This window comes from Cydia pomonella, chromosome 13 (genome assembly GCF_033807575.1).
Source record: "Cydia pomonella isolate Wapato2018A chromosome 13, ilCydPomo1, whole genome shotgun sequence".
In the NCBI taxonomy this organism is placed as follows: Eukaryota; Metazoa; Arthropoda; class Insecta; order Lepidoptera; family Tortricidae; genus Cydia; species Cydia pomonella.
In genome coordinates, this window is record NC_084715.1 from 11,055,324 (window position 1) to 11,068,861 (window position 13,538).

Consider the following 13,538-nt stretch of genomic DNA (forward strand, 5'->3'; position numbering starts at 1 on the left):
CAGCCCGTAGTGTCGGCCGCGAGCGACTCCGCCACTAAACCACCACCTCGCCCCGCCGTCGCGGTAGGTTTCCACTTGCCACTTCATTACTTCGCATGTCTAATTTCAGTACTATCATTCTTTACGTTTCATTATTTTTACATCTCGAGTATAACCCGCTCGTCGCAGAAATTAAAGAGGAGCCTTTTTGCGTTCGCAGAAAACCGGCAAATGGAACGCCATGCACGTGCGGATCGCGTGGGAGATCTACAACCATCAGCAGAAGGAGAAAACGGGAGGTGCCGCGCCGACCGCCCCGGGCGTCGCCAACGCCGCCGCCGACAAGGACAAGCTGCGCGCCTTCCCCGCGCCCGCGCCCCCACCGCCCGCCTACCGCTCGCCCTACGACCTGCCCGCGCCCTACCTGCCGCACCACCCGCACCTAGGTAGCGTCCGATACCCGCCCGTCTCGCTGGCCGCCGCTCTCGCGCCGCCCACTGACCGAGGTTTGCGCGTTTCAGGGATATCGCCGTTCGGACGCTACGGCGCCGGCGCGTTTCCCGGCGCCCCCGCCGCCTTCGGGCTGTACGGCCGCGACCTCGCGCTGTCCTCCCCGCTGCACGGCGTGCACCACGGGCCGCTAGGCGCGCCGCTGCACGACGCGTGGCGGCCGCGCCCGCCCGCGCCCGGCGTGCCCGCTGCCGCCGTGGCCGCCGCCGAGGCTCGCCGCGACCACGAGGAGCGAGAGCGCGCGCGCCGCGAGCGCGACGACCGCGAGCGCCGCGACCGCGAGGAGCGCGAGCGCCGCAAGCAGCGCGAGCACCAGCACCGCGAGCGCGAGCTGGAGCGCGCGCGCGCCCGCTCGCCGCTGCGCAACGGCCCGCCCGAGCCCGAGCGCCAGGTGAAGGACGAGCGCAAGGAGCCGCCGCGCCCGCCGCCGCCCTCGCTGCCCGCCTACCCGCCGCCGCCGCCCTGGGGCGACCCCTACCGCGCCTTCGACCCGCTGCAGCACATGCGCTTCGCGCCCATCGTCGAGGCGGCCATCCGCGCCGAGGAGGACCGCCACAAGATGCTGAGCGCGTACGCCCACCACCAGCAGCTGAAGGCAGCGCCGCTGCTGCACCGCGGCCTGGGCCACGGCCTGCCGCTGCACCCGGGTGCGCACCCGCACGCGCACCCGCACCCGCACGCGTCGCTGGCGCCGCTGCCGCCGCTGGCGCCGCCGCTCGCGCCCCTCGCCCCGCTCGACCTGCTCAAGAAGGAGGAGCCGCGATGATAGCGCCGATTCTCGTCGCCTGTACATACGGTAGAGTAAACGACGTCGCGAGTGAGAATACGACAGTTTAATGTATATCGTTTCGTATTATCGGTTTAGAAAAATATTTATTGTAACGTCGCTTGCCGAGACGACGGTCGCTCTACTCGCGAGCCGCCCCCGACGCGTTCTTAGTGTAATGTTGACCGGTATCGTAGTTGAACGACGTCGCGAGGAGCGGAGAGTCGAGGGGCCGGAGCGAGAGGGCGAGACTCGGGAGAGGGTGGTGCGAGCGAGACGGCTCGCTCGACAAGTGCAATATAGGACGAGGACTCTGGGCGCTCGTCGCCGCCGGCCTGTACACTACTGCTTGTTTATTTACATGGAAATATCTATAGAGTTGTTATTGTGACCATTATTAGTTAATTATACATCAAATTGCTGATTATGTGAGGGATAGGATTATTGAAATCGCTATCAATATAATTATACATATTTATATATACATATAAATAAAATGTAAATATTAGTGTGTAAATTAGTGTTAAAATATAGAATTGGTTTATTTAACTTCAAACAAAGGAAAAATCCCATAAATTATTATTGTATCGGGAGTTTAATTTATGCTTCCGTTAAAAATCTCATAATGGTTTTTCAATTGTACCAGTGGAGTAAATTTATTTATTTACTGACTCCTTAATTAGTGATCAAGAAATACAATTACACTTGACAGTAATAGCGGATGATTTTTTGTTAAAATGCATTTAAAAGTATGTGATATTATTATATGTATGTATTGTGAAAAAAAAACATTTTGTCTGACTTCAAGTAGTGTCTCTCAGGTTTATAGATCTAATGAGTAATATGCAGTAATGTTCAAATTTGTATAAAAGTATTCCATAAATCATTACATTTTGGATTTAAAATAATTGTGAGCAATATCTGGATTCATACTTTTTTTAGTTATGTTATAAGTCAGCAACTACAAACGCGTTAGTGTGCCATTCAACCAGTGTAAGTGATCATTGAGTCAGACAAAATTGCAGTTGTAACCTGTCTTATGGCACATTAAAATTTGTGTTCTTATCGCGAGAACGATGAAGTGTATTATAGTTTATACAAAATCATTCTGTATACTAAAAAGTAAATGAAAGCTTGGTGCGATTCAGAAAATACCATTAAAACTTTTGATTTTTATACCAATAAGATTTTTATATACCTTCCTATCCATTTTGTGGCACGTACCTCATATCCTAACGACGACACTAGCAAAGAGATATTTCATAGTTAAAGAGGTACAAAATCGAAGAAAATTAGTGTATCAAATTTAAAAGCTGAAGTATATTTAACTACGGTCCCCCTTAATTCTGATATTAATACACCTCTTCTATAAACTCTGATGCTAGTCTTCCAGGAAAATATACCAATTAAACGTCAAAAAGCAAAAATCAAGAATAAACTTGTATTCATTTATTTTTCATCACACTTGCTCGAAAAAGATCTTATTTCATGCAGGTGTACTGAAGGACAAAGGACAGGAGTTATGGATTGTGAATAAAGCTATAACTCCCTAGGGAGTAATCACTTTTTTTATACTAATTCAAACTAATTAACTAGGTATAATTGAGTTTTATTTTTAAAATATTAACGTTTATAATTTAGTATTTTTGTTCATGATTAAAAATATTTAGTTTTGTAAATTTAATAGCTGCTTGAAATATTTTTACACAAATTTCAATTGTGGCTGAACGTCGGATAGGTCTGTGCCTTCGATTCCTAACCTGTCAAAGAACGACTATGGCGGATGATTGTTTGATATGGGACCATATTTATGAATTATTTAACATAAAAATTAAAAGTACTCCATGAGGTCCACTTCAAGGAGTCCTGGTATGTTGTACTGTACCCCTAGTGCCAAGAAGTGTTAGTGATATGGCCGCTGGCGTACGTCGTCACGTCAAAGTTTTACGTCACCTTAGTTCTTTCAAGTAGATAATGGTAATATTTGTTAGCTTATAATAATTATGTTACGCCTATGATATTGGGCTCAGCCACCAACTCTTCGATCTCAGCATTTTTCCGGATCCTCCAGGAGCCGTCGTCACTTCGGACAGGTCCCAGGATCTTCCTGAGCACTTTTCTTTCCGCTATCAGGAGCTGACTTTCCTCTTTTTGAGTTAGTGTCCAGGCCTCACAGCCACCTCCTACTCAGAATCACCTACCCAGAACGGGGGAGGATCGCGTAGTCAAGGAAGCGTACTTGGGGCGACCAACCGGCCGTCGACCGATCGGGCGCCCCAGGAACCGCTGGTGTGATGTCGTGGAGGCGGACCTGCGTCGGCTGAATGCCAATTCATGGCAGGAAACTGCGCTGGATCGGGACAGGTGGCTTTCTCTCGTTTCGGAGGCCAAGATTCTTTTTGGATCGCTGAGCTAAAGCAGTTAGTTATAATAATTATGTTGCCGTGTGCGTGACATGTGTATAAAACGAATGACTGACAATAAGGTTCACTATAACAGAATCAGTCCAAGCTAACCAAGTCTGCCGCGCTATTTAAGCACAGCATATCTTATTTTGAAATATTATTAAATTGTTCTAGTATGATATGTTATTAGGTATAATATAAATAGAATCAAAAAGAGAAAAAATGTCAATGCACTTATTCTTAGTGCGGCAGAAGTGGTGTTCTATGTTTTAGCACGCTACTCATTAAACTATCATGGGTACATAATGCTATGAGCACATACAACTCTGCATACCTGCAGATATTTTGGCGGTAAAAAGTAAAAACAAATTATTATTGGGGTATGCGGGCCTTCGAGTGCCACGTCGACCACGCAGTGATCCATTGTAAAGGCCCTTTAAAGTTAATTACTAATGCCCGTGGAATCCAGGAAGTTCCAGAATTTTGGGCCGTAATATTCTGTACCTCATAGGGTTGTAATACATGCCGCCCTATGTAGGTACTTCTTTTAGACATTAGTGGTCCACAGGAACAGAGAATGTGCATTGCAGTCTCCTCGGACTTCTGGCAGAACCTGCATGTCGCAACAAAAACAAATTGATAGGTTTTTTACTATAAACCTTCGCCCTTAAATAGGTAAAAAACTGATTAATATTTACTTGCAAGTGTAGAAAGCTAGTAGTCGGCCGGAAATGCATTGGAAAATACCGTTATACCCTCGACGCAAAAAGCGGGGTCAATTTCACCCCGCGTTTACGCGCCAATTACATACAAACTTTATGGCCCGAGCAAGAGTATTTTTCTGTTTCGTCAAATATCAGCACATCGTTTACAATATTTGAAATGTAAAAAATAGTTCATATGCAAAAATATCAAACATTTTTGGCAATGAGAGACAAAGTATTGTTTACGATGTGCTGATGTTCCGTGAAACGGAAAACGATTAGGTATCAGGCCAGACACTGCGGGACTAATTTCGGGCCCGATATCGGGAAGTGTGGATGTAATTGGCGCTTAAGGCATTTTGTTGTGACCGATACACCTACGATTCCTGACACTTGTTGCCATGGTTACGGTTGCCGGAGTCACTATAGGGACCGTGCGCGTTGGAGGGCCTGCCTTCTTGTGGCCTGAATCGGAATCATAAACATGTACATTTGCATGTCAAGTGTTTTCTTGTGCATAGTAGGTTCTGACATAAACATCACTTTTACGCCTCGCGCCAAAAATCTGACGACTCCTGTGCTGCCTCCTACAGTTCATGCACGCTCCCTATTAAAATCGTGGATTTATGGCATTTAGGCCAAACCCCACCGGCTGCGTGTGCGTAGACGTGCGCGTGCGTTAAAATGTTGGAGTCGTGCACGCACACGTCACGCAAGAGGTGTGCCGTCTCTCATAAGGATCTGTATAATATTACAACGCGCACATGCACGTCTACGCACATACAGCCGGTATGCACAGGCCTTTAAATTAACCAAATGTGCATTATTGTAGTAATTATAAGCCTTTCCCATTCCCACGACGGACCATCTACCAATCACGATAATACATATGACGTGGTACAAGTTCTTCTAACAAACAGGGCTACTATTGTCGCCTGGCTGGCAGAACAGGACCAACTAACTAGAATAACTGTATATTCCCTCGCTGGACAGGGGTTTCAGTTTCGGTGACGTCTGAGTTAGACTGTTTAAGTTTAGGTTTTATGTCAAGTTTGGTATCATTTTCAACTAAATCAAAGATGTAGACCATACCAAATTTAATCTTAATCGGTTTAGCTGTTATTAAAGATAAGATTATTTTTCAAGTAGGCATAGGTACTACATTACGCTTATGAACGTCAGATAAAGCTACTGATTCGCCGTACAAAGTTCCACCCTTAACACCCTTAAGGAATGAGTTGAAGAAAAAAAACTGTCGTGTGTCGTTTTCCCGGGACTATCTTTATAGCTTTATACCAAATTGAAACTAATCGGTTCTGTGGTTTAAGCGTGAAGAGAAATTAAAAAAAAGGTATTTTTTTTTATCACACTTGCTCGAAAAAGATCTTATTTCAGGCCTATATTGTTCCCACGGGAGTCATGGATTGTGAGAAAAAGCTTTAACTACGGGAGTTATACATTTTTTTAAATTGTGTCACTAATTCATACAAACCAAGTAGGTAAAAATTGGTTTTACTTTTAAACACAGAATTTTATAATTTATTTATTTTTATTGTTTATGTTAAAAAAATATTCAATTGGAGGAATAATACTGTCAAAATCTCTCGGGTTCCTTGTGGGCACGTTGTATATCTTATACCTTTAAACGAGCAATTCTTGTATATATATAAATATATATATTTCTGTGATCTCGGAAACGGCTCTAACGATTTCGCTGAAATTTGGTATATGGGGGTTTTTGGGGGTATAGAATCTATCTAGATTAGTCTTATGTTTGGGAAAACGCGTGTTTTCGAGTTTTCATGCGTTTTTCTTTCGACGCAGAATATGGTCGCTAATTTCGTGTTGCCGGCCACTGTCCGTCTTGTCCAGCGGGTTAAGACGCGGACTGCTAAACGAGTGTTACGGGTTCGAATCTCGCCCGATGACTAACTTATTTTTTTTTATATGTTCAAGTTTATATATAATTTTTTGATTTTTATTGTTTTATATAAGTTTAATTTAGTAAAAAAATGTAGTTAAGATTATCACCTATACACCACCATATTACAATAAATAGTTGTAACCGAGCAAAGCTCGGTCGCCCAGGTACTTATTTCCTTAATGGCGGTATTGCAAACTGTCTCAGTTGTACGAATTTTTATAGGTGGCACTACTGATGTTCACGGTCAGGTGTCACCCATTTGTGGGTGACGGCGGACCGCCATCAAAATCCGAATGAACGTTCACTCTGTGTTCACACTGTTCATTCGAAGTGCGAGTGAAAGATGCCGAATGAAAAACACTGTTGGATTTTTACACTAGTGAATTTACTTTTGGTTCATTTTGTGTTAAGACGTGTCAATTTGAGTGAAAGATGAATAGCGAAACACAAGAATGAACACAAAATGAACCGTCTAATCCCACCTTAACTGTCAACGCTTTTCAAATAGTTTAATTAAATTAAATTTGGTATGGTCTACATCTTTGATTCGTTGAAAATTATACCAAACTTGACATAGAACCTAAGCTTAAACAGTCTAACTCAGACGTCGCCGAAGCTGAAACCCCTGTCCAGCGAGGGAATATACAGATATTCTAGTTAGTTGGTCCTGTCCTGCCAGCCAGGCGACAATAGTAGCCCTGTTTATTAGAAGAACTTGTACCACGCAATATGTATTATCGTGATTGGTAGATGGTCCGTTGTGGGAATGGGAAAGGCTTATAATTACTACAATAATGCACATTTGGTTAATTTAAAGGCCTGTGCACACCGGCTGCATGTGCGCGATGTAATATTATACAGATCCTTATGAGAGACGGCACACCTCTTGCGTGACGTGTGCGTGCACGACTCCAACATTTTAACGCACTAGCCTTTTTAAGACATGATTTTCTGAGTTATTTGAACTAAACAGATTAAACATTAAAGGTACTACTTCCTGGAGTAATAAAAATAATTGTACCTTAGAGTTTTTTCTTAAAAATGAGATCGATAACTTGAAAAATTATAACGCCTGCAAAAGTGTAATAGCAAGAAAAATATAAATGAGTAAAACTTGGAAACCACAAATAAAATGGCTCATATTATAATTGAATATGAAGGTACAAAAATATGGCTTTTATAGAATTTATCAATAACCACGGGAATATAGCATAATAAAGTACACCCGCCATTCTGACTGTCAGGATGGCGGGTGTACTGTTTTTTAGTGATTACTTTAAGTACCGTGAGGTACAATTTTTTTTTAAAGGAGGTACTAAATAGTACAAATTAGGTACAAAAATATGGTATGGTTTTCATTTCATTTTATTTAAGTACACCCGCCATTCTGATTCTCACGGTTTTCCCCATGTTATCGGCTATGCTCGTTGCTCAAGATGGCACTGAATGTGTTAATGTTGATGAGTGGGGCACTTTATAAATTTTATTCAAATCGCAATTGTTGGCTGCTAACATACAATATGTTAAATAAAACAGTGTTACTGCTGCAACTATACGATGTATTTACTGCGAGAAGATATTATGTACATATAAATAAATAAAAATGTCTATGTTCTGATTTAACCACAATGTATTTGATAGAATTCTTCACTTCCTGTACCAGATTTGAAGAGTTTTCATTCTCTTCACTTTCTTTTGCAATTGAAGTACACCATAAAGTAGGGCTTCTGCTGATGGCGGGCATCCGGGTACGTAGATGTCAACGGGTACGATTCTATCACAACCCCTGAAATGAAATATGGCATTCAGTAAGTAGTATCTATGGTAAGTTGTGAAAAAAATGGATTTGCATGTAAACATTAATCTTTGTTTTTATATTACATCCCAGACACTTAAATGACGTCATCCCGAATACCCCTCATTGGCCAATGAATGGTATCTCAAATCAGAATGGAATGCAAATATCAACACCTACCCTAAATTCTTTATATTAAAATTCCATTTTCAACATTTGTTTTGGAGATACCGCTATTGGGCTTTACCTTTTCGACGCCGTGTCAAACACAAGAGCTGTCACTCGGACGCCACGTAGACAAGGCTCGGAAACAGGTCTAATTTCTAAACCGTTATCATGCACTTGGCGCAAAACCTTTCAATTTCGCTTGTAAATCCGTTATTTTTAAACCGATTTTTATGAGAACAGTTGTCAAATTAACCGGTTTTGAGCAATAAAAAGCGGTTTCTTCCTATGCCGGTGTCTATATTTACGTGGCACACCAACAGACCGGCCGGTCGTTTCGTCGCTTGTCGAATAAACCGGTTTTAGGTTACAAGAACTTTATTCTTAAAGCGTTGGCGTTCTTGTAAAAGTTCGGAGTAAAACCGAAATAAACCGGCATTTTATAAACCGGTTCCGAGCCTTGCACGTAGGTCTATGTTGCTCTGTGACGGATTAATCCGTCTTCGGCGTTGGACCTACGGTGCGGATATATCCGACATTGGCGTCAAAAAAGTTAGAGGGTAGTATAATGACTGGGTAGTAAAATGGCCAACCGAACTGTCTTTTTAGTATCCGGAATATAAACAAGCCGAGCTTAGCGAGCACGAACAAAGAGGTGTAAAATTAAGAAAAAATTGTGCCACCGAGTTTGATAGCCGAACTTAGCGCTACTGAATGAAATACGGACTACATCGGTCGGTCGGTTGCATTGTACCGTCTGTCACTGTTAAAGCGCTGTAGGTATGGGTAGTCTCATAAAGTCAGACCAAGATAAGTTGGCAGCGATTTTGATAGCCCAGGCGGTGCAAGTGTCAAGTAAACGATATACATACGTTATAATTTCATAGAAGTTGAGTCAAACTGTTTGACGTTTAATATAATAGACCGCAGGCCAGGAGCATATGCTCGTCAATCCTCGCCTGCCGGCTTTGTCAGATGATAGTTTAGATGCTTATAGATAGTTATAACTAAAAAAACTGTCAGCCGGTTGTATCGCGGTAGAAAGACCGTCAGCTATTCACATGAACATGTAAAAAATTCGCGCCTTACCACTTTATGTCCGCAAAATATGCGTAATGTGTAAATTGCGTAACCCGTTTATTTGAAACGCCTGATGGAATGCTACACGCGAATATTCATGATTTTGTTATACTATCATAAAAAGGTAAGGCGCTTATTTTTTACATATTCATGCGACCAGCTCACGTTCTTACCACCATGATACAACCGGCTGGCGATTGTTTAGTCAGTGGCGAACGAAACGCAACTGTCACAGTCGCACTAATATGGAAGAGTGATAGAGAGAGATGACTACGCTACGCTTCGGAGCGTTAACGATTGTAACGTTGGCTACGCGGCCTGGCCTTGAATCGTTAACCTTTTCGCCGCCACGTCAATGAATAATGAAGTGTCATCAAGACCACGCCAAAAATTGCACGTATACAAACCTGACCAAAACCACGACTTGATATGAAGTCGTGGCGTGTGGGGCACGAAATGTACTGACTTTATATCAAGTCAATGGCGGCGAAAAGGTTAAACGTCATGTTTGATGACCAAATTTACTACATAAATCCACAATACGGCGGTATGGGGCCTGTTTATTAGTAACATCTACTACAGCGGTCAAATTCGAAGCACGAATTCTTCGTCGACTTTATATCTCTCCGTTTCAGCTTGTTTGTTGTTCTCGTATGTCCTAATGTTGTACTCTACAGGTAGCAATCTCAACCATTGACATATATCTAAGGATTTGAATTAGACTGCATGATGGGCTCAAAGTCGCGAGTGACACCACTGAACTAGCAACATTCTTCGTGCACGTAAGGCCCACAAACCTATTACATGCTGTGGAAAGGCCCGTCCTTAGATATATGTTGTTTTCAAGAAGTTTTGTAAGCAGGTTTATGATCAATTTCTTTGTGTCAATTACATTAATTCAGTTTTAAGTTCTGTTTGCGAGCCCTACAGCTCACAGAGCCACTCTTTGTAGGTTCTGCTGCTGAATAAGTAAGTAATCACTAGCATATTATACTAAGGGGAAGAATGAATTACCTCACAACAGAATAGGAGTAGTGGTAATATCCACCACCATTGGCGCAGCTTCCCATAGAAATGACCCATCTGGGATCAGGCATCTGGTCATATACTTTCCTAAGAGCTGGTGCCATTTTGTTAGTCAAGGTCCCTGCGACAATCATGACATCAGACTGGCGAGGTGATGCACGGAACACTACACCATATCTGAAATAGAAAATATAATAAATGAACACATTAAAGACTGTCTGAAATTTGCCAAACTCAAACTAGGCCCCTAAAGTCTATTACTAAGACAGTCTGGACTAACTGTATCTTGATAATAGGCTGGCCTCCAAAGCACACAGGCTTGCCAGGTCAAAGCGGTCCGGTGTATGTTTTAGGCCCCTCAGTTTACAATTGCCTTCCTGACACTGTAAGAAATGCAACTTCCAATGCGGCATTTAAAGTCAGACTAAAAAATTGGTTGACGCAAGAATTATTCTATAATTATCAAGATTTCTTTGATCTACCTATAATTATTTAAATCAAAAACATTCCACAAGAATATGTATGTTCCTGGATTTGCATTTATTATAATTAAAATTTATGAAAGTAATGTAATTAATTTATACACTATTGTATAAATATTATTAATATTGGGATATTTAAAATGTGGCCTGTAACTCTGTTATTAATAATAAATTTCATTTCAGTTAGACTTCAATTTTGATATTTTTAAAGTTTAGTGATTTTTCTATTGTGTAATTTGGTAAAAGTCATCAAAAGCAGTGGCAAAATTTTTAAGGTGGTGCGTGAGCCCTTAAAGAGGAGCTCTAATTATACATAATAATAATAATTCTGCCTATATACATCCCACTGCTGGGCACAGGCTCATGTTCAAGAGAGCTTGGGCTATAGTCCCCACGCTGGCCCAATGCAGGTTGGGGACTTCACATACACCTTTGAATTTCTTGGTGGACGTACACAGGTTTCCTTACGATGTTTTCCTTCACCAAATAACTAGTGGTGAATATCACATGATATTCCATACATAAGTTCTGAAAAACTCATTGGTACAAGCCAGGAGGAGGAGGCCAGGGGATTGTGACCCACAGATTGAAAAATGCAAATTTATTGAATGACAGTGTGCTTGTTCCATATCATAAGTGGTCCACTAAGCTTTTCATTCTACCTTTAAAATACAGTTTAATTTTTTCACTCACCAGTTAAGTTCAAATTATTGATCCATTCAAAAGTTATTTTAATATTTTTAAGAAAAATCTTTTTACCAAACACATTGAAAACTTGCTAAACTTCAGAGTGTTTACTCCTCTATGATCCTGGTATAGTTGAAGCACCAAATAAGGGTGTTCAGGTATTTGTTCACCTAATTTTTTAACCTATTATATACTTCATAGGTAAGTACCTGTCCATGTCATAGCGAGGCGCGGCGATGTGCATCATTTCCACGGCGCAGCAAGCTAAACCAAAGGTCATAGGCCACATGGAGCCCTTTCTTCCCCAGTTGAGGAGATCGTCGAGCCTAGCCACAGCAATCTCTGCCAGGTTACTAGCATCTTGGAAGGGAGAGTATGGGCGCTTCTCGTTCGGCTTCGGAGCTGGCAAATGAGTTTGACGGACTTGATCAACTATGGGAGCAAAAGCACCTTTCTTCACTACAGAAAGAGCTTTAGGAGCCGTCGCTCCCAGCGCTTTAATAGCCTGCATGATTACCTGAAAAATGTTTTGGTTATGTACTTATGTATCTACATATATCATATTTAATGCAAACTTAAACAGGCGTTGGCACATGCTGCTAAACTTACAAGCTTTCACACACACTACTCGATTGAAATAACGACACTGTACGCTTATAAAATAAAATTTTAATACACAAAATTTACGTAAGAACAGACAAGTGTTATATTTGTGAAGTTGGCTAATCATACAAAATCTACGCATAATATTTTTTGATTTCTCTACTCATTATTGAAAACAATGTAGAAAATACAGACTGTTTCTTTAAATTTACTATAAAAGTAATACTTATTTTTGATAACGTGGGTTATTTGCAAGTTTGATACCCAACTCTATAACAATTTTGTTAAAATTGTTGGTCTTACATTCCTCTTAAACGAATTGAAATGTCGTAGGATTAAAGTGCCAATTACATCCACACTTTATCAGGGGGCCTACAGCGAAATCGAAGTTCGTCGATTGCGGGCTTTTTCTCTGGCATTTCGGTTTTCGCAGTAGGCCTCAAGTGGTTATAGCCCCGGAAGCCTACCGCGAAAACCGAAATTTTTTGGCCTGGTGGGTAGTGACCCTGCCTACGAAGCTGATGGTCCCGGGTTCAAATCCTGGTAAGGGCATTTATTCGTGTGTTGAGCAAGGATATTTGTTCCTGAGTTATGGGTGTTTTCTATGTATTTATAAATATTTATATATTATATATATCGTTGTCTAACTACCCTCAACACAAGCCTTATTGAGCTTACCGTGGTACTTAGTCAATTTGTGTAATAATGTCCTATAATACTTATTGACAATAACAATATACATAATGGATATATACAGATGATTACTATAACTAGCTTATATCTAAAAAAGGCCCTTGAGGCATTGTACCAAGGATGCTGGCGGCATTTCCTCGTTGTATCGCAATACTGATACGTTGTGCGAGGAAGCCGCCAGCTCTTCGGTCACCAGTTACGTCAACCAGACGTTTCGCGATTTCTCCAAAAAACTTGTGCGCGCTGGGACCCCATGGACCTAGAGTTTCAACGCCAAAAGGTACAGGTAGGCTCTTATATTTATTACGTTTCAAAATTTCGGCGCTTTCCGCCGCTGCGCCCGCTTTTACATTAGTCCGTTGGAGGTGGGACGGTGCCAGTGTGTCTACGCAGGTAGCATCCCACACTAACATCCGTCCCAAGCTCCGAGGAACCAAGGACACCCCATCAGGCCTCTTGCCATCATCCCTGATAATGCCAGTTGGCTCAAGAAGAGCAGGCACATTGATGGTGGCAAGAGATCGACGAATTATGTCATTAAGCGACGCATGTCTTGAAAAACGACCTGCACTGCACTTTTTTGACAAGATAATCCGTGGTGTCCCAGTCGGTCCACGTCCGTGCCACAAGAGCATATATGTGGCGTACATACCGAAACCCCGAGTCGCAAACCAGTCGCCAGTCTTAGGGAGGTCGGATCCAAGAAAGTACCAGTATTA

At 42.2% G+C, this 13,538-nt stretch overlaps 2 protein-coding genes across 10 annotated transcripts in view; one reads left to right on the top strand and one right to left on the bottom strand.

The window, feature by feature from the left end:
* LOC133524183 (fibrosin-1-like protein) overlaps positions 1–2,440 on the top strand; it is a 94,768-nt gene extending 92,328 nt beyond the window's left edge. For 6 of the 9 annotated variants that reach the window (XM_061860054.1, XM_061860056.1, XM_061860055.1 and 3 more), the window contains 2 exons: positions 4–63; positions 200–2,440. In XM_061860054.1, the coding sequence (XP_061716038.1) occupies positions 4–63; positions 200–1,255 (1,116 nt within the window). In that variant the 3' untranslated portion in view covers positions 1,256–2,440. The remainder of the gene's footprint in view (positions 1–3; positions 64–199) is intronic. The other 3 variants (XM_061860059.1, XM_061860060.1, XM_061860058.1) reach the window with 3 other exon arrangements.
* A 5,386-nt stretch (positions 2,441–7,826) lies between these two features.
* Positions 7,827–12,279, bottom strand: LOC133524187 (NADH-quinone oxidoreductase subunit B 2-like). Its single transcript, XM_061860067.1, has 4 exons — positions 12,133–12,279; positions 11,733–12,040; positions 10,343–10,531; positions 7,827–8,074 (listed from the first exon to the last, which is right to left on the bottom strand). The coding sequence occupies exons 2-4, from the start codon at positions 12,032–12,034 to the stop codon at positions 7,936–7,938; spliced, it is 630 nt and encodes a 209-aa protein (XP_061716051.1). The 5' UTR covers positions 12,035–12,040; positions 12,133–12,279; the 3' UTR covers positions 7,827–7,935.
* Between the last annotated feature and the right edge of the window lie 1,259 nt (positions 12,280–13,538).

What these genes read in the sequence shown, in the direction of transcription:
- LOC133524187 (XM_061860067.1), bottom strand. Translation starts at nt 12,034, where the DNA reads ATGCAGGCTATTAAAGCGCTGGGAGCGACGGCTCCTAAAGCTCTTTCT. An exon ending in CCTCGCTATGACATGGACAG is followed by an intron (nt 10,532 to 11,732) that starts GTACTTACCTAT and finishes TTTCTATTTCAG; the next exon opens with ATATGGTGTAGTGTTCCGTG. An exon ending in TACTCCTATTCTGTTGTGAG is followed by an intron (nt 8,075 to 10,342) that starts GTAATTCATTCT and finishes ATTTCATTTCAG; the next exon opens with GGGTTGTGATAGAATCGTAC.